We start from the raw sequence: 25,540 nt of genomic DNA, 5'->3' as shown, positions 1-25,540 counted from the left end.
CCTTGGGATCTGACAACGTAGAAGTCATCAGTGAACTTGATCAGAACAGTTTTGTGGAATGGTAGAGGGGAAAGGAGCGTAGTGGGTTCAAGAGAAAATAGGAGGAGGGAACTGAGTGACAGAGCACAGAGACAACGCTTCTCCTTCTCCTACAGAGAAGGAGAAGAAATGGGGCCATAGCCAGAGAAGAAGGAACAAGAGAGGGAGTGGTTTTTAAGATGAAAGAAATAATAGCCTGTTAGGATGCGGATGGGACCGATTCAGTAGAGCTGGAAAAATTAATGAGGCAGGAGAGAGAGGGAAGAATCAGTAGAGTGGCGTGGCCAGGTCTTTCTCGTCTAGACAGGGGTGTCACACACAAGTGAAGGGGTCGGCCTTAGCTAGGAGCATCACTAGTTCATCTCTAGTCACGGGAGAGAAGAGAGCACGTGGCCACAGATCCGAGTAGATGGGGAGACACACTGGTGGGAGTCTGTGGAAGTTCTCTTCAGACGGTTTTAGTTTTCTCAGCCAAATGGTAAGCCAGGTCAGCAGCTGAGGATGAGGATGGCAGAGGAGCCTCCATGGTCTGAAGAGAGAGAACAAAGTGTAACCCCAGGAGAGCAAGCCTGTGGATGGCCTAGTGCAGTGCAGCATGGTTTCTGTGCAGCTTCAAGGGTCCATTTGAGGGAGCAATCATGGATCTAAAGGGGGTCGTTCAGCACAGCTGGGTTTTTCTCCAGCCAAATTCAGCTGCATGGGGAGAGGTGCAGATTAGGTGGCGGACAGGATTTCACCAGCTTGTGGTTTAGCCGAGTGAGTACAACGAAGAGGGGGAGATGCAAGTGGGTCGAAAGTATTCCAGGAACTGATTATTAATGCTCGTGAAACTGAAGCTGGATCAGACGAAGGATTCTCCCAACAGTGCCATGAAGTAGATAACACAAGCGGTATTCCTGTTTTACACACAATGCCACTGGTACAGAGCTTTTAGGTGAGAGGTCATATATCTCATCCGAAGTCACACATAGGAGCAGACGCTGAGGTTAGAAGCCAGACCTCCTAACTTTGTTTAGTCCATTTACCACCCAGGATATCAGACTTTCTCTTCTTTAGAGAACAATTCATTTTCCCCTAACATAATAGCAGGGTGCTTAGTCTTGAGTTGCCAAATCATCATACACGTGTCTCTTATAGTATAGTGGTGTTCTAGTAACGTTGACTCTGAAATAATTCAATTTTCCCATTGACTTAGATCATAAAAGGGGAACAGCACTTTACACAGAAAGCTCGAAAGCGTCTGCTACTCTACTTGCTGTTTTCTGATACATCCTGCAGTTCTGCCCCCATCCATTCCCCAGTCCATGAGGACTGTCCTCATTTCCCAATCTTTGTCCTCTCCTTTTGAAAACATATCCATCCTTCATACCGACTCCAAATACTGTGCTATTTTGTGAAACCTTTCTGGATGGTTCTCCTTCCTCCCTCTTTTTTTCCCCCCAAAACTGGATGTAATCTCATCCCTCTTTTGAATACCTTTAGTGTTTTGTTCTTGTTTCTTGGATGGGATCTATCATATTCTACTGTATATATTTGTGAACTCATCTCCCTGCACCCTACCATACATATGGACACATATGTACATGCACACGTGCATATAAAGGATTGAGAGCATGTTTTACTCATCTTTGTGTTAAGTGCTCAAAACTTACACATAGTGGTGTTCAAATCTTTTTTTTTTTAATGAATGTATCAATAGGCTGGATGTAACACTGCAGACAGGCCTTGGTTACAGTTTGTACTGTCACACATTTGCTTCTCTTTGAGATGAAAGATCAGACAATATCAGTGGCTCAAATATTCAGCTGAAATGGAGGTTCCAGTGTGCCCCCACCAAAGCAACTCTGGCTTTTGCTTTTATCTGTACTTGTGTTTTCACGTCCACAGAAGATTTTATTCAAATGAATGAGCCATGCCTCACCCCCTGCCCCCAGTACCACCAGAAAGAATTAGAAAACTTCTGGACTAAATGACCTCTCTGATCTCTCTTTACTTGAATGTTCTTTGAGCCTTGTGTACTCGTGTGTGTGTGTGTGTGTGTGTGTGTGTGTGTGTGTGTGTTTATGTGTCTCTGTACTACAAGGATTAAGTAGATGTTTCCCTACCTCCAAGACTTAAGGCAAATCTGTTTAAAAGATTAAGTGTATGTAACAACATGAATGACTGAACACATACAATACAGTTTAAATCTAGCTAGATTGTAAGCCCTTCAAAAGCTGTCTTCTACTTCTTCAGCCCCAAGGGTGAGCCTGAGGTGGTACTTCTGGTATTGTCCCTGATAATTTACATATTGAAATAAGTATTTATTTTGCATTGATTTCCTTTCAGTACTTCTTTATATTACCAGTAAAGAATTATTTTAAAAAATTGTGTGTGTAGGTAGACTATCATCTGAGACTATCATCTGTGACTATCCTTTAAGGTGTATAAAGGAGTATTATAAAGTATTTGTTATAACAAAGAGGTGTTGGGTTTGATAGGGTTGAGAACTCCTGGTCTGTGCTCTATACTTAGGTGCTCAGATGTTTAAAAATGATGGTATAATCAAGGATCAGAATGAGTGGTAGACATTTCAAGTGATGTGGGAAATTAGAAAAAGGAAAGATTATCAAGGATTTGGGTAGTCATGGAATGTCTGATGGAGGAGAGGATTGTTAGAGGGAATCTTGCATATTGAGGATCAGGCACTATGATAGACACTTGATGTACCTTATCTTGAAAAAATGAATGACCAGACTTGTCAAAGAGACTGAGAAAGCAATTTCTAGGTATAGTAAATCATAAAATTAAAGTTGGAAGGGCCCCAGGAAATCATCTAGGCCAGAAATTTTTACTGTAAGCGTGGTGTCACCCTTTGGTGTTCATGGATGGATTCCAGGGAACTCAGGAATCCCCTCAATTTGTGTATACCATTTTGCATATCTTTCTGCGGGGAACTGGGTTCATAGTTCTCATTGGATTCTGAAAGGGGCCCATCACCTCTAGGAACTTAAGGGCTACTGATCTAGTCAGATCCTAAGCTCAGACAGATTGTTTTGCCCAAGGTTAACACAGCCAGTCAGTGACAGAGATGGGGTCTGAAACCCAGGCCTTTTCACCTGTAGTTTCTTGCTCATTTCACCACACTCAGTTGAAGGACATGAACAAAAGCAGAGGCAGGATTAAGGATTAAACTACCATTTTATAGTAGTTGGTATAAAAACGCACAACTCTCTTGGGGTCAGTAGTCCATTTCCACAAGAGTTGCAGAAGGATGCACTTCAATTTGTCTCCTCAAAGTGAACTAATATTTTAATTTTTGTAGTAGAAATACACTGCCACTCTCCAAAATAGCTTTCTCAGCTGAAGGCAAGCTCCCGGAGAGACATTATTCTCCCTGAGGCTGTTTCTGCAGTTCCTTTCCATTTGGCACTGTTTTTTCTGACCTGCAGTGGCCTCCAGTTTCCTGTCAAATCAAATCAAAACTACTTTGCCTGATTTGTCAGACCCTGTACTACTGTGGCTTGTTTAGCCAGCGAGTACTCTGTGCCCCACTCAGGTGAGTGTCCTTTTTTTTGGCAGTCTCTCCTCTCCCAAAGTCCTTTCATTTCTACCTCTTTATCTTTTATCATGTGGTTCCCCAGCCCAGAACGACCTCCATTCTTTCTCCTTTGTTTCCAGATCCCTTACATAAGGTCCAGCTTAAGTCTAATCTCCACAAAGCCTCCCCTAGTAACTGTGGACCATTTTGCACTTGCTCTGAACTGCTATCGCATTTATTGCTTGCACTGCACACCATAGCACTTAGGTATTTCCACAGGCTTTTCATCAGAAAGGTTCCAGTGGTCACTTTGGGAGTGGGGTTCCCGGAAGTCCAGGGTGGGACTCTGGGCACCACCAATCCCTGCTTCAGCCAGAGCAATTCCACTTTAGTGTCTATATATGGGAAGTCTGTACGAGTGTTTATTTGAAGAAATGGTTTTGCTGCCACCTTCTCCTGCAAACAAAGTTTGAAAAACACTGGATCTATCTTGTGTGCTGATGGCCTCACAAGTGTTAACTCGTAATGAGCAAGGGCCAGGACTTACACTACTTTGGACTTAATACTACCACTCCAAGGCAACTAGTGCAATTTTGAGCACAAAAGTGGGCAGGTAGGAAATGATTTTATGATTGTATTGCTCCAATTTGGGGGATAGGAGGTAGTGAATAGCATTACCAAGAAATTATCTTAAAGAAGAACTCAGAATAATATTTCTGGTTTGATCTTTGAGAAATAAACCGAAATTGGTGGATTTTTTCTCTCTTTTGGAAACAAAACCTAATCCTATTTAAAGCTGTCCAGTTTACATATACATATTTAAGAGAAACCTAAATATTGGTATTCACTACTCTCCCAAAGTTTAGCCAAACTTAAATACCACATGCCTGCACTCATATAGGCACTATAAGTGTTACACGACTGACTTATAGAGTGGTGTGTAGTATACCTAAAAACCTATAAAAATTAAATTTAAAATTTATGGCCATAATGATTAAAACTGGAAAATGCCAGTCTTTCAGACCAGTTATTTCCGCTTTCTTGTATCAAATCAATTATAGAAACTAATAAAGACCTGAGTATTTAAATCGGTGGTCTATCAACTTGCTAATACTCTTTTGTTTTGTTTTTGTTTTGTTTTGTTTTCCCTGCTCTCTGCCTGGTTCATTGTCTTCACCTACAGGTGTACTTTATTGTCGGCTTCCAAAGATTACTAACTCTTATCTGTATCATTAAAATTGAACTGCCTTGACTCTTCTGCTACTCTTACTACTGCTTCCATTATTGCCTTCTTCAGCAAAATCAGGCTTTCTGAAGCCAAAGAATAACAAGAAATAAACACCATTTTAGAAGCCTTGCCACTATGAAACTTAAGCAAAATGTGCTCACCATTATTTTGCTGCCTATCCACTTGTTAATAACAATATACAGTGCCCTTGTATTTATTCCGTGGTATTTTCTTACCAATGCCAAGAAGAAAAACGCTATGGCAAAGAGAATAAAAGCTAAGCCCACCTCAGACAAACCTGGAAGTCCGTATCGCTCTGCCACGCACTTCGACTCACTAGCTGTCATAGACATCCCTGGAGCAGACACCCTGGATAAATTATTCGATCATGCCGTATCCAAGTTTGGGAAGAAGGACAGCCTGGGGACCAGGGAAATCCTAAGTGAAGAAAATGAAATGCAGCCAAATGGAAAGGTTTTTAAGAAGGTAAAGCATTTTTGTGCTTCCTATTGTTTTTAAAGGGGAAGGTACACTTTATTATAAATCAAGTGCATTTAAAACATGCTGGCATTCCATTATAGTGCCCGTAACTAATTCTCAGAAGGTGCTCACAGCATCTGTGTAATTCACTTAGGGGTATTTTTAGAGTTCTACACTTTGAATAGTATGTTAATTGCTTGTTTGAGTACATATGCTAATATTACAGAATGTCTCACTTTAACAGTTAATTCTTGGGAATTATAAATGGATGAACTATCTCGAAGTGAACCGCAGAGTGAATAACTTTGGTAGTGGACTCGCTGCATTGGGACTGAAACCAAAGAGCACTATTGCCATTTTCTGTGAGACAAGGGCTGAATGGATGATTGCAGCACAGACCTGCTTTAAGTACAACTTTCCTCGTAAGTGCCTGGTGTTTTTGGAGGGGGAGAGGGTGGGCTTTGCTTACATGTGAAATTGTCCTGAGATCCTCTTGTTTTCCCAGCAAGTGTTCAGCCAGAACCTATTGGCCTTGAGAAACTGAATTGACTGATGATTTTTGCCCAGTTTGTGGCACTTCCAGTATTTCTGGGTTTCTTTAGGTTTAAAAAGTTAGAATCCCGAAAATTTGTAAGAAAGATTTGTGACTACCAGGAAGTTTGAGGCAAGGTTGAAGGGTAATAGCAGAGACTATGAAATCAAATTAGATTATAAAATGTCTTTGCATCTGTGAGTATATCTGTCATTAAAAGTTGACTTAAATAATATATCTAAGAAATGTTTATCATTTAACTTTTGTGTTCATTTTTTATTATGTAGTTGTGACTTTATATGCCACACTTGGCAAAGAAGCTGTAGTTCACGGGTTAAATGAATCTGAGGCTACCTATCTGATTACTAGCGTTGAACTTCTGGAAAGTAAACTTAAGGTAAGTATGACTTTTTCTTTTAATTCATGGTAGTGTTTGACAGCATAAGAGAATATTCAAGAATTGAGTTTCTTGCATACCCATATTTAATAACTGGATTTTCTTTCTGCTCAACAGACTGCATTGTTAGATATTAACTGTGTTAAACATATCATTTATGTGGATAATAAGACGATCAATAAGGCAGAATACCCTGAAGGATTTGAGATTCACAGCATGCAATCAGTAGAAGAGTTGGGATCCAAGCCAGAAAACTGTAAGTAAAGCAGTTAAAACAAATGTATTAATCTCTTCAAGGCTTGTTATTCCAGTAGGTTAGGAAAAGCAGTAATGCAAGTGAAAGCTGTAAAGTTCTCTGATTTAAAAAAAAGTTTGTATAACTCAATAAAAAAACGTTAAAAACGTTTAAAAACTATCAAGACCATACATGATTAAGATTTTTCTCTTCCTTTTTCCTCAAAAAGGTAACCACTATTTGAAATATTACTAAGTGGTTGAGGCTTATGGCAGTTGCTGCCAAACTTTTCTTTTTTCAAAGAAACCTACTATAACCTTCCAATCTGGACTCAACGTAAGGCAAAGATCTCAGGCCTTCCATTCAGTAACCTTTTTTTTTTAATGCTTAATGCTACTGATTTTCATCATGTCTCAGAGGATGCAGAGCCGTTTGCCAAAACCATACTTGGCTTATTCTACCACTGATATGGTAGTTGGTATTTCATTTGAAACAAGTTAAGTGTGTCTTATATCAAAATGTCAGTTGGGCATCAGGACAGAGGGTTGAGCAAATGAAATACTCCATTGAAATATTTTTCTTTCTCATGTTTAATGAGAAGATCACAATACTCTACTAGATGAGTAATCCGAGTCTTTTATCATAGGCGTAAGTATGCCTGTCCTTTGCTCTGGGGAAAGATATTATCTTTATTGTACTGGACAGTGAACATGCCTGCTCTTTGCTCTGGAGGGAGACACTTTCTCTGTCTTCCAAGGCTGTTCACTGTGCAGTCATCCTTGCAAAGACAGTCTGGAACAGTCAGTGCCTCTGCTCGCAAGATGTACAGAAACTCAAGAGACCCATGGAGAATTATCTCTCAACACCAGGTTGACCCTGCAAGATCGCGGTGAACTTGACTGGGAAGTCCTGATTGGTAGGGATTTGCTGGCACAAAACTATGGGGGGTATTGGTCCTCATAATTTTGTGTGAGCCAGAGCATGATAGACCACAGGTCCCACCTAGTCCACTCATCGCTACAGTTAATAAGACACATATGTTTGGGGTGATACTTTACCTGAGTAGACAGTTGTTACGATGATGACAAGAAGTGAAGTGTCACATTGTGTGCTTAGCCTGAGAAGACCTTAACATATCAACCGCTGCCGCTTCCATCAGTCATCAGAAGAAGGATGCAGTCCCTATTTGCTTGATTTATAAACTATGACAGTAGATACCTTTAAGGAGCATTAACATTACCCCATTTAAGTATAACTTTATCTTTGGTTATCTCAGTACTAAATCATACTGTTTAAAATGGTTATTTTAACTTGTATATATAAGTGTGATTCATTTTATAAACTGATTTGTAAAAAAGTTTATTTTGTAGAGCAGTTTTAGGTTCACAGCAAAACTGAGGGGAAGGTACACACGTGCACAGCATCCCCCATTATCAGCATCCCAGAGTGGTATGTTTGTTACAAATGATGACCCTGCGTTGACATCATTATCACCACAAAGCCATAGTTTACATTAGGGATCCCTCTTGGTGTTACACATCCTACAGGTTTGGACAAATGTATACTGACATGTATTATCATTATAGTATCATACAGAGTATAAACTCATTTTTTAGAATCCAACAACCTTATTAAACTTTTATTTATTTAATTGCGATCATATACCTGGGGATTTTTGGTTAGTTTGGTGTATTCTAGAAAGGAAAGGAGATTACTAGGTTAGCACAATACACTGTCTTGAAAGTGGAAGCCCCAGTGTGCTGTTTAAAACTTAGCATGTTAGAATCTTAGAGTTGATGTCGCCTTAAAGATCAAATCAAAAACAACAACAACAGCAACAACAAAGGAACACAAGGAAACTTAGGGAAGTGATGGACACGCCTGTTGCCCTGATTGTTGTGATTGTATCACAGATGTTTGTATACGTTCAGTCATCAAATTGTACACATTAGTATATTCAGTTCTTTATATTATCAATTATACCTCAATAAAGCTATTAAAAAGCTATATGAACAGTTTAGATATACATTATCTCTTGTGAGCAGCACTGTTGTCCATCCAACCTAGGTTAGATAGATTAAGAGCTGGAAGCAAATTCATGTCACGTTAAAATTTAAAATATTGACGTATATATATATATATATATATATATATATATATATATATATATATACAGTGCTTGTTTAGAGTGTGCATGTAGGCAGTTAATAAATGGGGAATTGAGATTTCACTCAACTTTTTGTTTACTTAGTATCGTGGAATGACAAAAAAAGCTATGTCTTATAATAGCAGTTCCTTTTATTAATAGGCTGAAAGATACTTTCAAGGAACATTTACAGTTTCTCTAATTCTTTTTCCCTGTGTATGACTATTCTAATTATATTTATTGAAATGTAATTTGTTGCCTGTTTCATCTAAAATTTTTAAGCTTCTATGTTATGCCTTTTTAACTTCATTGTTCCAGTAATTCATTTTTATTGTATTTTACAAATGCACCCATCCATAAATTATTAGGGGAAGAAAGGGTCCTCACAGCAGATAGTTTGAGAAGCACAACTCTAGCAGACAGGTTAACAAGCTCCAGCCTGCATCTGTTTCTCTAAATGAAGTTGGATTGGAACACAGTCACATCCATTTTAACAACTGCCTATGGTTCCTTTCACTCTACAGCAACAAAGTTGGGTAGTTTTGGCACAGACCATATGACCCTCCAAGCCTAAAATATTTACTGTCTGGTCCTTTGCAAAGAAAGCCTGCAGATTCCTGTTCAAGATGGCTGACTGTAATCTGTTGGGAAGACCTCTCTATTTCCCTCCGCCAATCATTCAATAAGCAGAGATGGCACTGGGGTTCAGGACCCTTAAGATGATTAAGCGTTCCTACCTGCAGACAGAGGGCAAAAACAAACGAAGTTTAGAAACTGTTTAGATATTACCTTTGGTAGGAAATGAAGGGCTTGTAAACCTCTTTAAACTGTCTCTTTTTCTTAGTTTCCAAAAATTCCTGTCTGATTTTGATTAAAAAGAATCAAAGTATGGTATGCCCTGATAGGGAAAAAAGCACTAATTCTGGAAGATGCAAAAGAATCCCCAATCCAGACACATACCAAGTATTCTAACTACAGGAGTGAGTGAGCATATGTGTGTGTGTGTGTGTGTGTGTGTAGCAGAGAGAAAGGATCTCCTGCTATAATTTTAATCTCACTGCACTTTCAATACTTTTAAACAATGATTTCCTGTATAGATTTCAAGAAGCAACAATCAAAACAGTAGACATTATCATTTGGGTTTGATATCCTTTGGAGTTTACTTGCTACTTGGAATCTAATAAAAATATGTTAAATGTATAATGGTTCTCTAATTCAATATCCATGGTTCAATTATTTTAAAATAAAATTATTTTTCTAAAAACTTGAAAAAATCAAGTCCAGTGGTTTTCAATCAGGAGTGTGTATTAGTGTCACCTGTGGAGCCTTTGATCCATGTCAGACATACAGAATCAGAATTTTCAGAACTAGGGTCCAGAGATAGTATTTTATTTAAGTTCCACAGGTGATTCTCATGCCCACCAGTGGTTTAAGAACCATAATCTCGTCCAACTGTCTCATTTTAGAGATGAGAAAACGGAGGTTTGAGGAGCTCACACAAAATACTCTATCTTCCTGATTGTCCAAATCTTAGATATCTTTCCACCACAAGGCCCTGTAAACAGCACTGTGGAGAGGCATGAACAGACAGGGATTAGGCTAAACATCCAGAAGATGGGCCAGATTGAGTTTGAAATTCCCATTGCAGGTAACCAGAATTTGATAACCATTTTCGTGGTGATTAACAGTAGAGAGTATTTGTTTTAAATAGTTTACCATTACGCCAAAATCTAAAAGTCTTATCTTTGCTTAGCAATTTGACTTGTAAACTAGAGAAAATTTGGTGCTTTGTCATTTATTTAGCAAGCGTTCCTCCAAATAGACCAACTCCTTCGGACTTGGCTATCGTCATGTATACCAGTGGTTCTACTGGCCGACCTAAGGGAGTGATGATGCATCATAGCAATTTGATAGCTGGAATGACAGGCCAGTGTGAGAGAATTCCTGGACTGGGGTAAGAGAGAATTATTCAGCTTTCTTCCTAGAAATCAGAGCTCATGTTTGGCATTCTCTAGTCTGTATTAAAATGATAAGGTCATTGATGTTTCTAATTTACAGTGTCTTTGTAAGAATGGCTAAAATGTTTCTCTTACTTTGTTTTAGACCAAAGGACACATATATTGGCTACCTGCCTTTGGCTCATGTACTAGAATTGACAGCAGAGATATCTTGTTTTACCTATGGTTGTAGGATTGGATATTCTTCTCCACTTACTCTCTCTGACCAGGTGACAAGCTTTTCAGTATATTGGCATGATCATATTAAGTTACAGTGTTTGGCTGAGGATAGATTACTAAAACATGAGATATTTTAATTCAGCTAAAACTTTCTCCTTGGCTTCAAAAGTATGCAGCTGCAGTGAATAACCTTGAGGATTTGTTAGCATTGCTTTATTTTACATATTTTAAAATTATTTTGAGACAAATAATTACTTCCATTGTCTTCAGTATTCTATCAACCAAAATGTTATCAAATTAGTATTTCTATATGATGTTAGTTGATGTTCATAGTGGTGACTTTGAGATGTGGCTTTGCCTTTTGGCTAATCAAAGAAAGTTAAAATTATCTTCAGGCTTGTTTCAGTGTTTTATCTACCTTAGTTGAAGTTTTTTGCTTTTTGTTTTTGTTTTTGTTTGAAAATGGATGGTCTGCTATGTGTGATATGTTATTAATAAAAATGCTCAGTTTACCAAAATATCCCATTTTCTTTTATCCTGGATCAGAGTTTCTCCTCTAAGAAAGGCTGAAATGTGCTAGAAGAAATAATCTACATCATAAAGCACTTATGCACTCATACCTCAGACTTGTAGGATATTTTAGTTGGAACAGATAACTCAGAGTAGTAGAGATCAAATTCCATGTGTAAATGTCTGTCTTTGCCCTAAATGTACGGTAAGACACCATCAAACTCTTAGAGGAAAACATAGGCAGAACACTCTATGACATAAATCACAGCAAGGTCCTTTTTGACCCACCTCCTAGAGAAATGGAAATAAAAACAAAAATAAACAAATGGGACCTAATGAAACTTCAAAGCTTTTGCACAGCAAAGGAAACCAGGAAAGGAAACAAGACCAAAAGACAACCCTCAGAATGGGAGAAAATATTTGCAGATGAAGCAACTGACAAAGGATTAATCTCCAGAATTTACAAGCAGCTCATGCAGCTCAATATCAAAAAAGCAACCCAATCCAAAAACGGGCAACAGACCTAAATAGACATTTCTCCAAAGAAGGTATAAAGATTGCCAACAAACACATGAAAGGATGCTCAACATCGTTAATCACTAGAGAAATGCAAATCAAAACTACAATGAGATATCATCTCACACTGCTCAGAATGGCCATCATCAAAAAATCTACAAACAACAAATGCTGGAGAGGGTGTGGAGAAAAGGGAACCTTCTTGCACTGTTGGTGGGAATGTAAATTGATACAGCCACTATGGAGAACAGTACGGAGGTTCCTTAAAAAACTAAAAATAGAACTACCATACGACCCAGCAATCCCACTACTGGGCATATACCCTGAGAAAACCATAATTCAAAAAGAGTCATGTACCACAATGTTCACTGCAGCTCTATTTACAATAGCCAGGACATGGAAGCAACCTAAGTGTCCATCAACAGATGAATAAAGAAGATGTGGCACATATATACAATGGAATATTACTCAGCCATAAAAAGAAACGAAATTGAGTTATTTGTAGTGAGGTGGATGGACCTAGAGTCTGTCATACAGAGTGACGTCAGAAGGAGAAAAACAAATACCGTATGCTAACACATATACATGGAATCTAAAAAAAAAAAAAATGGCCACAAAGAACCTAAGGGCAAGATGGGAATAAAGACACAGACCTACTAGAGAATGGACTTCAGGATACGGGGGGGGGGAAGGGTAAGCTGGGACAAAGTGAGAGAGTGGCATGGGCATATATACACTACTCAATGTAAAATAGCTAGCTAGTGGGAAGTAGCCGCATAGCACAGGGAGATCAGCTTGGTGCTATGTGACCACCTAGAGGGGTGCTTTGTGACCACCTAGAGGGGTGGGATCGGGAGGGTGAGAGGGAGGGAGACACAAGAGGGAAGAGATATGGGGATATATGTATATGTATACCTGATTCACTTTGTTATAAAGCAGAAACTAACACACCATTGTAAAGCAATTATACTCCAATAAAGATGTTAAAAAATGTCTGTCTTTGCTCTTGTTAATACTTGAATTATAACCTTTTCTGCTGAAAGTTTCTTTCCTTGATCCTATTTACTTTTTCTTTACTCTAGTCCAGCAAAATTAAAAAGGGAAGCAAAGGAGACTGTACTGTACTGAAGCCTTCACTCATGGCAGCTGTCCCGGTGAGTACAGAATGTTTATGTTATTCACTGCCTGCACTTGGACTTGTAAAAAAGTAACACTCTTAGGTATTTTTCTACATTTCAAAATAATTTTACTTGGGGAAAATTATGGCCAAACGTGTCCCTTAAAATCTTAGCTAAGCACTGGGAAAAGATGAAATGGCAAACTTCTGAAGTGTATGCCTGTTAGGGTTTGCCAATTTTTGAAAATTAAGTGATGAAACTGACCTAGCTCAAATTACCTAGTCTGAGAATTGGTCATAATATTTTAAAGGTAGAATACACTCTAAAGATCATTTTGTTTAATGACTTCATTCAAAAGTGAGGCAACGTAGGCCATCCTAGATAACTGGGGCAGTGTACCCAACACTGCAGAGCTGATTCATGGCAGAGCTGATTCTAGAATCCAAGTCTCCTGACCCTTATGGTGGCTAAGAAAGAGTAAGGAAACTGTCATTTGAGAGAACTCCCAGAGAAAAAAGTTGAATTCTAGATACTCAAAATCCTTATGTGAAATATTGCCTTTTATAAAAATAAGATGTTACATTTTATAGCCTTATAATGATAAATTATGAGCTATTTAACACAGTGTTTCTAACTTGTATAATCAAATATATTCTAGCGCTTTAGGCTTCCGAAACTCCAGTGGGAGTATCACCACTGCTTGTATCATGATCAGGCTTTACATCTTATCCCATTATCTTTCAAAGAATTGTTTTTGCACACGGAAAGCCTGCGATTACACAATGAAGTGTTCAGTTTTTTCTAAGAATTACAGATGGAAGATAACTTTTTTTTAGCTTCTAATTACAAAATTACCGAATAACCAAAGAATTAGATCAGTATAGCCTTTGCTTTTTTATGTAGAGGTGCTGTAGAATTCAGCAAGTTTACAAACTAAAAGGAGAGGCTTCCGATTAAAAGCATAACACAATGCTAACAATAGGTACCATAGTACTTAAGTATGTTCTAGACACTGTGCTAAAGTGCTTTAGATGGATCATCTCACTTAATCCCCCCTAAGACTCTGCTAGGTGGGTCCTGTTATCCCCATTTTATAAAGAAAAAAAAAACTTGCCAAAGGTCACAGAGCCCATAGATGGTCATTAAAGCTTGAACTCTTTTAGCAGTCTGATCGCAGAGACTTCTTAACCACTATGGCTGTCTATTTAGGATTGTTTTTGTTGTTTTGTTTTGGGAAACAATATGTTGGGTTTATTACTCAGGAGTTCCTAGGAAACAGTATCAGAGAACATAATTAGGGAGGGGGAAGGGCCGAGGAGTCTAGGAAGTAATGTCTGAATTTGGGCCTGAAAGGTAAACAGGAGTTAGCTGATATGCTATGTATCCTTTAATTACCCATTGTTCATTCTTCTTTACTTTGTGTCTTGGGAGGCTAATTTCTGTGGATGAATTACCAGGAGGACTTGCTTGCCTTCTGATTTCTGGTGGGGCTTAGCCACTTGTTGGCGCTCATGAAAGTTCAGAGGGCAGGGAGAGAGGTCTGCATACTTACTGCATTTGCCTCTCCCTGCTGGGCTGCGATTTTTGGCACTTGTTGCCAGGTGCTCATTGGACAGTCTCTTTCCTGTTGGCTCTAACCAGGTCTTTCCCATGGTTACCATCCTCTACCAGGTTCCTGTAATACTTCTCTCCTCTTATTTCTTCAGGCCTAGGGATAGTAAATGGCCTCCTATGTTGCTAGTCCATTGATGCTTCACCAAACCTTATTGGGTCCCTTAGCTCCTCCCACTCGTCTGTAAATAGGCCTTTAGAAAATCTTATTATTGACAATTGTTTTTGATAGATTCTATCTTCTGAGTTTGTTTCTTTCCTGAGTCAGAATAAAAGGTCCATTTAGTATTGTAATGGTCACATATTCCCAGTGTGAGAATTCAGACTAAATCGCTGCTGATAAGCAGTGACTCCACTGAACGTCATGTAATGTTAGGTTGAGGTAAAATAAAGGGTGACTGAATGTGCTAACAATAAACCCTGCCAACTTGTTGCAACTGTGTTGTGTTCCTTACTCATTAAGCCCTTTCTGTGCCTGTGATTGGTATATAGTGTTGGAAGGAGCGCTGGAAGTGGTTCTCACACATCCGTCTCACTCCCATATGCTCTCTTCCACCCAACATACTTTCTTTAAAAAATGACATACACATGATTTATTGGTAGGGTACACATGGTACAATTTATTTATTTCCTTTGGGGGTGATTTTTTAAATTGAAATATAGTTGATATATATTATATTAGTTTCAGGTGTACTATATGATTTGACATTTGCATACCATACACTTTTTTAACATCTTCATTGGAATATAATTGCTTCACAATGTTGTGTTAGTTTCTCCTGTATAACAAAGTGAATCAGCTATACGTATACATATATCTCCATATCCCCTCCCTCTTGCATCTCCCTCCCACCCTCCCTATCCCACCCCTCCAGGTGGTCACAAAGCACCAAGCTGATCTCCCTGTGCTATGCGGCTGCTTCCCACTAGCTATCTATTTTATATTTGGTAGTGTATATATGTCCCTGCCACTCTCTCACTTGGTCCCAGCTTACACTACCCCTCCCCATGTCCTCAAGTCCATTCTCTATGTCTGAGTCTTTATTCCTGTCCTGCCCCTAGTTTCTTCACAACCATTTTTTTTCTTTTTTGATTCCATATATATGTGTTAGCATACGGTATTTGTCTTTCTCTTTCTGACTTACTTCACTCTGTATGACAGACTCTAGGTCCATCCACCTCACTACAAATAACTCAATTTCGTCTTTTTATGGCTGAGTAATATTCCATTGTATATATGTGCCAAATCTTCTTTATCCATTCATCTGTCGATGGACGCTTACGTTGCTTCCATGTCCTGGCTATTGTAAATAGAGCTGCAATGAATATTTTGGTACATGACTCTTTTTGAATTATGGTTTTCTCAGGGTATATGCCCAATAGTGGGATTGCTGGGTCGTATGGTAGTTCTATTTTTAGTTTTTTAAGGAACCTCCATACTGTTCTCCATAGTGGCTGTATCAATTTACATTCCCACCAAAAGTGCAAGAGGGTTCCCTTTCTCCAGACCCTCTCTAGCATTGATTGTTTGTAGATTTTTTGATGGTGGTCATTCTGACCAATGTGAGGTGATACCTCATTGTAGTTTTGATTTTCATTTCTCTAATAGTTAGTGATGTTGAGCATCCTTTCATGTGTTTGTTGGCAATCTGTATATCTTCTTTGGAGAAATATCTATTTAGGTCTCTGCCCATTTTTGGATTGGGTGGTTTGTTTTTTTGATATTGAGCTGCATGAGCTGCTTATATATTTTGGAGATTAATCCTTTGTCAGTGGCTTCATTTGCAAATATTTTCTCCCATTCTGAGGGTTGTCTTTTGGTCTTGTTTATGGTTTCCTTTGCTGTGCAAAAGCTTTGAAGTTTCATTAGGTCCCATTTGTTTATTTTTGTTTTTATTTCCATTTCTCTAGGAGGTGGGTCAAAAAGGATCTTGCTGTGATTTATGTCATAGAGTGTTCTGCCTATGTTTTCCTCTACGAGTTTTATAGCGTCTGGTCTTAAATTTAGGTCTTTAATCCATTTTGAGTTTATTTTTGTGTATGGTGTTAGGGATTGTTCTAATTTCATTCTTTTACATGTAGCTGTCCAGTTTTCCCAGCACCCCTTATTGAAGAGGCTGTGTTTTCTCCATTGTATAGTCTTGCCTCCTTTTTCAAAAATAAGGTGACCATAGGTGCATGGGTTTATCTCTGGGCTTTCTATCCTGTTCCATTGATCTGTATTTCTGTTTTTGTGCCAGTACCATACTGTCTTGATTACTGTAGCCTTGTAGTATAGTCTGAAGTGGGAGCCTGATTCCTCCAGCTCTGTTTTTCTTTCTCAAGATTGCTTTGGCTATTCAGGGTCTTTTGTGTTTCCATACAAATTGTGAAATTTTTTGTTCGAGTTCTGTGAAAAATGCCGTTGGTAGTTTGATAGGGATTGCATTGAATCTGTAGATTGCTTTGGGTAGTAGAGTCATTTTCACAATGTTGATTCTTCCAATCCAAGAACATGGTATATCTCTCCATCTGTTTGTATCATCTTTAATTTCTTTCATCAGTGTCTTATAGTTTTCTGCATACAGGTCTTTTGTCTCCTTATGTAGGCTTATTCCTAGGTATTTTATTCTTTTTGTTGCAGTGGTAAATGGGAGTGTTTCCTTAATTTTTCTTTCAGATTTTTCATCCTTCGTGTATAGGAATGCAAGAGATTTCTATGCATTAATTTTGTATCCTGCTACTTTACCAGATTCGTTGATTAGCTCTAGTAGTTTTCTAGTAGCATGTTTAGGATTCTCTATGTATAGTATCATGTCATCTGCAAACAGTGACAGCTTTACTTCTTTTCTGATTTGGATTCCTTTTATTTCTTTTTCTTCTCTGATTGCTGTGGCTAAAACTTCCAAAACTATGTTGAATAATAGTGGTGAGAGTGGACAACCTTGTCTTGTTCCTGGTCTTAGAGGCAATGGTTTCAGTTTTTCACCATTGAGAACAATGTTGGCTGTGGGTTTGTGATATATGGCCTTTATTATGTTGAGGTAAGTTCCCTCTATGCCTACTTTCTGGAGTGTTTTTATCATAAATGGGTGTTGAATTTTGTCGAAAGCTTTCTCTGCATCTTTTGAGTTGATCATATGGTTTTTCTTCTTCAGTTTGTTAATGTGGTGCATCACATTGATTGATTTGTATATATTGAAGAATCCTTGCATTCCTGGGGTAAACCCCACTAGATCATGGTGTATGATCCTTTTAATGTGCTGTTGGATTCTGTTTGCTAGTATTTTGTTGAGGAGTTTTACTTCTATGTTCATCAGTGATATTGGCCTGTAGGTTTTTTTTCTTTGTGACATGTTTGTCTGGTTTCCATACACTTTTTAAAGCAGTATAGTTATAGGATGTTGAAATCCTTTTAGGGAACTTCTGGGATTTCTCAGTCACAGATATAAACAAAGATTTCAGTTATCCAACAGTGATACCTTTTGTGGAAATGTAGAAAACAACATTGTACTATGCACCCCCCAGCTTTATTGACATATAATTCACACATAGCATTGTGTCAGTTTAAGGTGTACAGTGTGATGATTTGATATACATATGTATTGTGGAATGGTTACCACAGTAATGTTAATCAACACATTTATCACCTCACATAGTTACTATTTGTGTGTTTATGATGAGAACATTTAAGATCTATTGTTTTACCACCTTTTAAGTATACAATACAGTCTTGTTAAGTGTAGTCACCATGCTGTACATTAGATCTCTAGACTTATTCACCTGGAAGTTTGTACCCTTTGACCAGCATCTCCCCATTTCCCTCCCCCCCCTAGACCTGGACAACCACCTATTTACTCTCTGTTGCTATGAATTCAGCTTTTTTAGGTTTTGCATGTAAGTGAGATCATGTAGTATTTGTCTTTTTCTGTCTGACTTATTTCACTTAGCATAATGCAAGGGCTGGTTCTGCTGTCCTCATTTGTGTATGACTCTGTTCTAATATTGAAAGAGCCATCCATAGAGTTATTCGTTGTAGCACAACTGAATTTACATTAATTGCCATTTTAAATATTTAAAACTAGGTATTTATAAATAGGTGTGCTTTATGCAATAACTCTTGTTAATTTGTGCTAAGTAATGCCAAGAAAACATCATTTAGTGGTAGTTGGGGCTTTTATTGGTTTGTTTGGGTTTTTTTTTTGTTTTCTGTTTTGCATGTATTAGCTTGGGAGTCAGTATATCCCAAACCTAGTCCTACTTCTAATTTCCCAAGGAGCTGTGAACAAGAATCCTATTTTTTTTGTTGTTATCTTAGCTTCTATTAAAATGGAATAGAAATGCCTAAATTATAAGGACATAAGAATTTTAAGAAACTCTAAAACTCTCTGCCAGGCTGTAAGAGTCACAGGTAGTAGTAAGAAAAACATCAGGATTAGATTCAACATAGTTGGATGTTTTAGTGCTATTTGAGAATAAGTGAATATATTTGAAGAAAAGAATTTTAAAAATTATCTTTATGTGATAGGTGAATGAACTATTTATTCTCTAGTCAATTTTTAAAAAATTTTAGATAAACTTAGTGTGTAGAACTGAAGAAACCCCTATACTTGTCCTTAGTGTTTTTGAAATAGTGAACAAGTTAGTGAAATTAATCCTACAATATAATAAATATTTCCATTCTACTAAAGACTTTTACCTAAGGTATTGTAAATAAGGTATTTTCGACTAAGATTGTCTCAGTGTTGGTGTAGTTCTTTTCAGATTATTTAATATGTTGCTTGCCTTTTAGGAAATCATGGATAGAATTTATAAGAATGTTATGAGCAAAGTCCAAGAGATGAATTATATCCAGAAAACTCTGTTCAAGATAGGGTATGATTACAAATTGGAACAGATCAAAAAGGGATATGATGCACCGCTTTGCAATCTGTAAGTATATCTCATAGACTCTGTAGTTTGAGCCTTTAAATCGTTTTGTGTTTTTACATCTGGCAGATGAGTAAGTAAACAACAAGTTAATTTAGTTTGAGCATCACCACCATGATCATAACGTTGAATTTCTCTTTTATTCACTTCTAAGCCTCATTGCTTGTATAGCAAGCAGAGGACCTTGAACTCTGATCTTGGCAAATTTTAATAATTGAGTACATATTTAAGATTTAATTATAATATTTGGTCTCATGAAGAAAGACTAGAGTAGACTTTTGTGTCAAGACAATTGAGTTTAAAAAATGCCATTTCTAACTCAAAAAAGTGATTTTCAAGATTTATTTGGCGTGAAGGTTTCTGATTTATTGTATTCATAAAATAGCATATTAAGTGTATGAATATAATGGTTATTTTAAATGTGGTGCTGGGGAGTTGAGATGGGGAAGCATTTTTCATTGGAAGGGAAATAAGATAGATGACTAAATGTTCCAAAGGTAACTTTACATTTTTTCCTTTGACATCATCCTTTTCTTTCATTTACTGTGTGTCAAAGTAGTTTCCTGACACCATACATTTTTCTTTTTGCCTTTTTAAGAGTTTTTCTGGCATTTTTTTCAATGTGCTACTAGTTGTTGCTTTGTTCACCTCTCATTATCACAATAGTCCTGAAATATAGGTGTTCAACCAAAGTTGAGAAATCTTTTCCAGAGCCTATAAATTAGTGTGTCACCAAGAATAATCTGTGCATATATTAAAATCATTTATCATCCCTTTTATCAAGGATACTGTTTAAAAAGGTGAAGGCTCTGCTAGGAGGGAATGTCCGTATGATGCTGTCTGGTGGAGCACCCCTGTCTCCGCAGACACAACGATTCATGAATGTCTGCTTCTGCTGCCCGGTTGGTCAGGGTTATGGACTGACAGAATCGTGTGGTGCTGGCACAGTTACTGAAGGTAAGCATTTTTAATGTGGCAAATAATTATGTTAATTGCTACTGGTAAGGCCAATTTGCATTGCCTTTGGGAACCATGGTAACTTTATACCTCCTAAGTAATATCAGATTCAATGAAAATCTACATATTTTAGTTTTAGAAACTTGTAGTTGAGTCATGTGTACCCTTTATTTTTAAGCCTCGTAAATACTTATGACACATTGTCAGTCCTGAAAGTTCTGTCACCCTGGTCTTGTAATCTTCTTTCTCTAAATGGTCACTTCCTCGGAGAACTGCACTCTTGGAATAAGGTATCACTTTTGTGTTCCCTCTCGAATCTGTATTCCTGCCCTGACTTCTTGTTTGCTTTCTGTTGTTTTCAACAGCCTATAGCAGGGTTTCTCAACTTCAGCACTGCTGAAATTTTGAACCAGATAATTCTTTATTGTTGGGAGCTCTCCTGCACATTGTAGGATGTTTAGCCACTAGATAGCTTCCAGATAACATGACAATGAATTATATCTTTAGATGTTACCAAATATCCCTTAAGGGGCAAATCACCCTAGGTTGTGAAACAATGGGTATAGTAATTTTTTTACTCTCTCACTTTCACTTTAAACTTATGTCCAAAGTCAATGCCATTATCCAAAACCATCTTTCCATTGCCAAATTGTTTGACAGTGTTATTACCATCCTTAAAATCATTCAGGGCATTAGCTTTGAAGTCATCTGATTGTTTATTTTTAATATCTTTAACTTTCACCAGATCTTCCCACTTTTTCATTGGATTGCTCCCTCCACTGCCTGCCACCTTTGACATCTAACCTTTTATTACTTCACACTGCCCTGTGGTAACAGCCTTTCAGCTGCTGTGTCTGCCTCTATTATATTACTTCTGATTCATCCTCTATTCTTCTGTTAGACACATCCACCTCAAACACTGCTTCATACCTGGTGAACGTAGCTTTCAAGATGTCTCTAACCTGGCACCATTGTACCTCTTCATCATTCTTTGCCACCTGTGTACACACCAGGATTCTTGTTTCCAAATAAGCCAACCTTCTTACTCTCTCTTGTATTTTCTGTTCCCTTCTCTTGCAATGCCCTTTTTGCTATCTGGTCACAGCCATCTTCTCATGTGCAACTCTTCAGTTAAGGGTTTCCCAGACATTTCATCTTAATCATTGATCTTTCTAGTCTCCAAGGTGCTGTTGTTCTCACCATCAGTACCATGCAGTTTAGTATTTTAAAGTGCTCTAAATTATTTCACGTGCTTTTCTCTCCAGGTAGTTTGTTTGTAAGCTCATTGAGGGCAGGGTCTCCTTACCTTTAATGTGTTTTCCTCACAATGTTTAATATAATGCTAGGTACATAATAGGTTGTCCATAAATACTTGATTACTGCGAGCAATAATCACAAACTACAAAAGGATAATATCATCATCATCATCATGTTGGATAATAGCTGCTAACATTTATTGAACACTTTGTTTTTTGCCAAGAAGTGTTAAGCACTGTCCACGAATCATCTCATTTAACCCTCACAGCATATCCCTGTATGAAATGGGTTCTGTTATTATCCCCTTTTATATAGATGAGGAAATGGAGGTTTAGAGAAGTTAAGTAACTTGTCCAATTTATACATCCAGTCAGCGAGTTGTAGAGGAGGACTCCCAATCAAAATCTGTCTTACCAGAATCCTACGTAGATAATGGTGGAGCCAGCTCTCCTCCCTTAACAGATTTTTATACTTAATTATCCGAAGTGTAGCCATGAGAAGCCAAAATGATGTACCAACATTGAAATCAATTACACTGTTAAACTGAAGCTGAAGGGACTTCCCTGGCGGTCCAGTGGTTAAGACTCCATGCTTCCACTGCAGGGGGCACGGGTTCGATCCCTGGTCAGGGAACTAAGATCCCGCACATTGTGCGGTGTAGCCAAAAATAAATAAATAATGAAGCTGAATTATTGAAAAATGGTCACGCTTTGCACTTCTCTCACTATGGCCTCTTCTTTTGTCATCTTTCAGAATCTGGCTCCAACTTTAATATTCCTGTAATCACATTAGTGGGAGTCTGAAATGTGTTACACTAATTAATATCTTTGTTGCTCTTTCCCTTATAGTTACTGACTATACTACTGGCAGAGTTGGAGCCCCTCTTATTTGCTGTGAAATTAAGCTAAAAGACTGGCAGGAAGGTAAGCATTTTATGACAAGCTCTAGTGTTTCTAGATATGCTAAAAACTACTGCGAGCCTCTAGACTTCCATTTTTATAAAGCATTAGGTTGTCTGCGGTAGCAAGCGAGTCTTTGCTGTTGCTTTTCCCTGTGCTTTCTTTTTCTTCAGTAACATTGTTAGGTTCCCAAGAGGAACGGGAAATCTCTAGAATCTAGGCATGATGATTCTGAACTTGGGAATACTCGATGGTAAAGAGGAAAAAATTCTTAGCGGGGCATTCCCTGGATTTGGAGAAGGATGTATATCCTATCTTTTGAAGCTAGATTTTGCTAGTGAGTAGGTTTCGGCTGGGAAATGAAACCCCATAGTCTCAGGGGATAGAGTGACTAATCACACACACACACATACCCCCCAACTTCTTAGCGCTTGACCCCAGCAAACATTTTTTTTAAGAGAGTTAACTTTTATTAAATATCTTATAGGTTCCAGACAAAGGACTAGACACTTGATGTGAATTATTTCATTAACTTCATCAGCTGTTTGTAGTGAGATAGGCATATACAAATAAACCCATAGACTGACAAACAAGTGAATTAAGAACTACTTAACACACAGCACATTCAATGGCCAAGGAAATTGTAATTCAGAGACATTAATTGCACAGCTAGTAAGTGGCAGACCATGAATCACACCTGGAACTGTTTGACACTAAAACTGATGCACTTTCTACCATACTTTGCTGTCTCCTAAATCACATCCCTGGTTTGGCTCAATCAAACTTTTGGTAAACAGTGAATCACCATATGATTTTGCAGTGGAGAACAAGCTCTTGGCAAGATCTTATATCAGAAAAGATACCAAGGAGAGAATTATTTTGAAGACATTTTCCTGGACCTGACTCCTGGTACATCCTGAAGTTTAGTAAGGAAAAAACAGTTCCACTGGATTACTCAAGAGGCAAATGGGAACCTTGTGGAGGAAAATAAAAAGAATGGACTGGGTCTGAACAAGGAGTAAGAAAATCTCAACCTTAATCCAGGTTTTGCATTTAATTCACCAGTGCACCTTAAACTCACTTAGAAAATTTGATATTCCAAATAACTAAGTGAAAGGAGGAAGTTAACTATGTAAACAATATTAAGTAATTTTTTACTGGCTTTTCAAAAACTACCTTCTTTACTCCCTGTCTTATCCATATGGCCTTACAACCTCACAGAGAATGTAGCAATGGGGACAGGTTTTCACAGAACCTGGCATATAGAAGAGTGGTTCCTACTCTTTAGCATGCATGAGAATCATCTGGAAAGCTGATAAAACACAAATTCCTGGACCCTACCTCCAGAAAGACTCATTCAGTAGATCTGAGACGACCTGATAATTTGTATTTCTTTTTTTTTTTTTTTTTTTTTTTTTGCTTGGTCACTGTGCATGTTATTCAGTTCACATACAGACAGCAAGATCCATGTATTGCTTAGAATAGAACCATTTAACCTTCAAGTATTTTGGAATTTTCCAGGTTTGTTTTTTTTTTTCTTCACACACACACACTGTATTTTATTTTTACAAGAGATAAATAAACTGACACCAAGCATCGTAAATGGATGACCACAACAAAAGCAACAATGATTGCAATTACCAAACATGAAACACACTCATACTATGTCATAATATTGCCATTCAGTCCAGTAATCCTCCACTGTAACAGCTCCTTTATTTTGCAGTGAAAATTGATTTGTATATTTTTTGCCTCTGGGTCCTTGTGGGATTTTTTTTTTATTCAAACAGAAAGTCACAAAAATTATAATCATCCTCATCAGTTCACTCAGTCCCATGTAATTAATTTTTTTTTTCATCTTGATCTTTTGTTAGCACTTTTATGAATTCATCAGTTTTCCATTAGAGTTCTGAAAATGCTTATTCATTCAGTTCAGCAGTATAGTCAGTTACCAGAAACCTGTACTTGTCAGAGTCTTTTCCATGAATTCCTTGAAGATGAAACCCTTTTATAGGAACATTTTTGCAAAAGCATCAGAGTACACCCAGAACTGTCTGTAAATGACAAAAGACTTAAAAATGACCACAGTTAAAGATTTGATGAATGTTCATAATAATGCAATTGACAAGGAAATTTAGTTATTTCTGAGATATACATTTTAAAGTAATAACTAGAATTATGACTTATAACATTGTACCAGAACATATAAGATTTTTAGAAATTTCATGTAATGTCTGAAACATTTATATTAACATATTTCCATACAAATAACCCAAAGAAAGTTTAGTATTAGTTGTTTTTGTTTGTTTTTTTATACTGCAGGTTCTTATTAGTCATCAATTTTATACACATCAGTGTATACATGTCAATCCCAATTGCCCCCAGCAAACATTTTTATAGTTGAGAATCAATTGTCCAGCTATTTGTATAGTTTAATTTTTATAAGTAACTGCAGAAGGCGAGCCACTTAGAGGAAACCTGTGTTTTATAGACAGTGGTGATAATCTGCAAAAGTAAAGCAGTCTTCCTATGATGAAATTGTGAAAAATATTAAACATATTCATTAACTGCAAAATAATGAATAGCCTAGCCATGCCAGATAAAGGAAGAGTAATTAAAAAGCTTAAGATTTTCTTTTATTTTTTAAAAATTTATTTATTTATTCATATTTGGCTGCTTTGGGTCTTTGTTGCTGCGTGCGGGCTTTCTCTAGTTGCGATGAGCAGGGGGAACCCTTCATTGCAGTGTGCAGGCATCTCATTGCGGTGTGCGGGCGTCTCATTGCGGTGGCTTCTCTTGTTGCGAAGCACAGGCTCTAGGCGCGAGGGCTTCAGTAGTTGTGGCACACGGACTCAGTAATTGTGGCTTGCAGGCTCCAGAGCGCAGGCTCAGTAGCTGTGGTGCACGGGTTTAGTTGCTCCGTGGCATGTGGGATCTTCCCAGACCAGGTATCAAACCTGTGTCCCCTGCGTTGGCAGGTGGATTCTTAACCACTGAGCCACCAGGGAAA

The 25,540-nt window shown here is 37.8% G+C and overlaps 1 protein-coding gene across 1 annotated transcript in view; it reads left to right on the top strand.

Annotated features, from left to right (window-relative positions):
- The first annotated feature begins 5,033 nt into the window (after positions 1-5,033).
- ACSL4 (acyl-CoA synthetase long chain family member 4) overlaps positions 5,034-25,540 on the top strand; it is a 39,694-nt gene continuing 19,187 nt past the window's right edge. The window contains exons 1-10 of the mRNA XM_079727617.1: positions 5,034-5,273; positions 5,512-5,689; positions 6,087-6,196; positions 6,314-6,452; positions 10,381-10,531; positions 10,681-10,804; positions 12,863-12,934; positions 19,281-19,420; positions 20,202-20,374; positions 22,480-22,554. Of these exons, the coding sequence (XP_079583743.1) occupies positions 5,046-5,273; positions 5,512-5,689; positions 6,087-6,196; positions 6,314-6,452; positions 10,381-10,531; positions 10,681-10,804; positions 12,863-12,934; positions 19,281-19,420; positions 20,202-20,374; positions 22,480-22,554 (1,390 nt within the window). The 5' untranslated portion in view covers positions 5,034-5,045. The remainder of the gene's footprint in view (positions 5,274-5,511; positions 5,690-6,086; positions 6,197-6,313; positions 6,453-10,380; positions 10,532-10,680; positions 10,805-12,862; positions 12,935-19,280; positions 19,421-20,201; positions 20,375-22,479; positions 22,555-25,540) is intronic.

This window comes from Hyperoodon ampullatus (assembly GCF_949752795.1).
Source record: "Hyperoodon ampullatus genome assembly, chromosome: X".
Lineage (NCBI taxonomy): Eukaryota > Metazoa > Chordata > Mammalia > Artiodactyla > Ziphiidae > Hyperoodon > Hyperoodon ampullatus.
The sequence above is the reverse complement of the archived record's forward strand: the minus strand, read 5'-3'. Positions and strand labels throughout refer to the sequence as shown.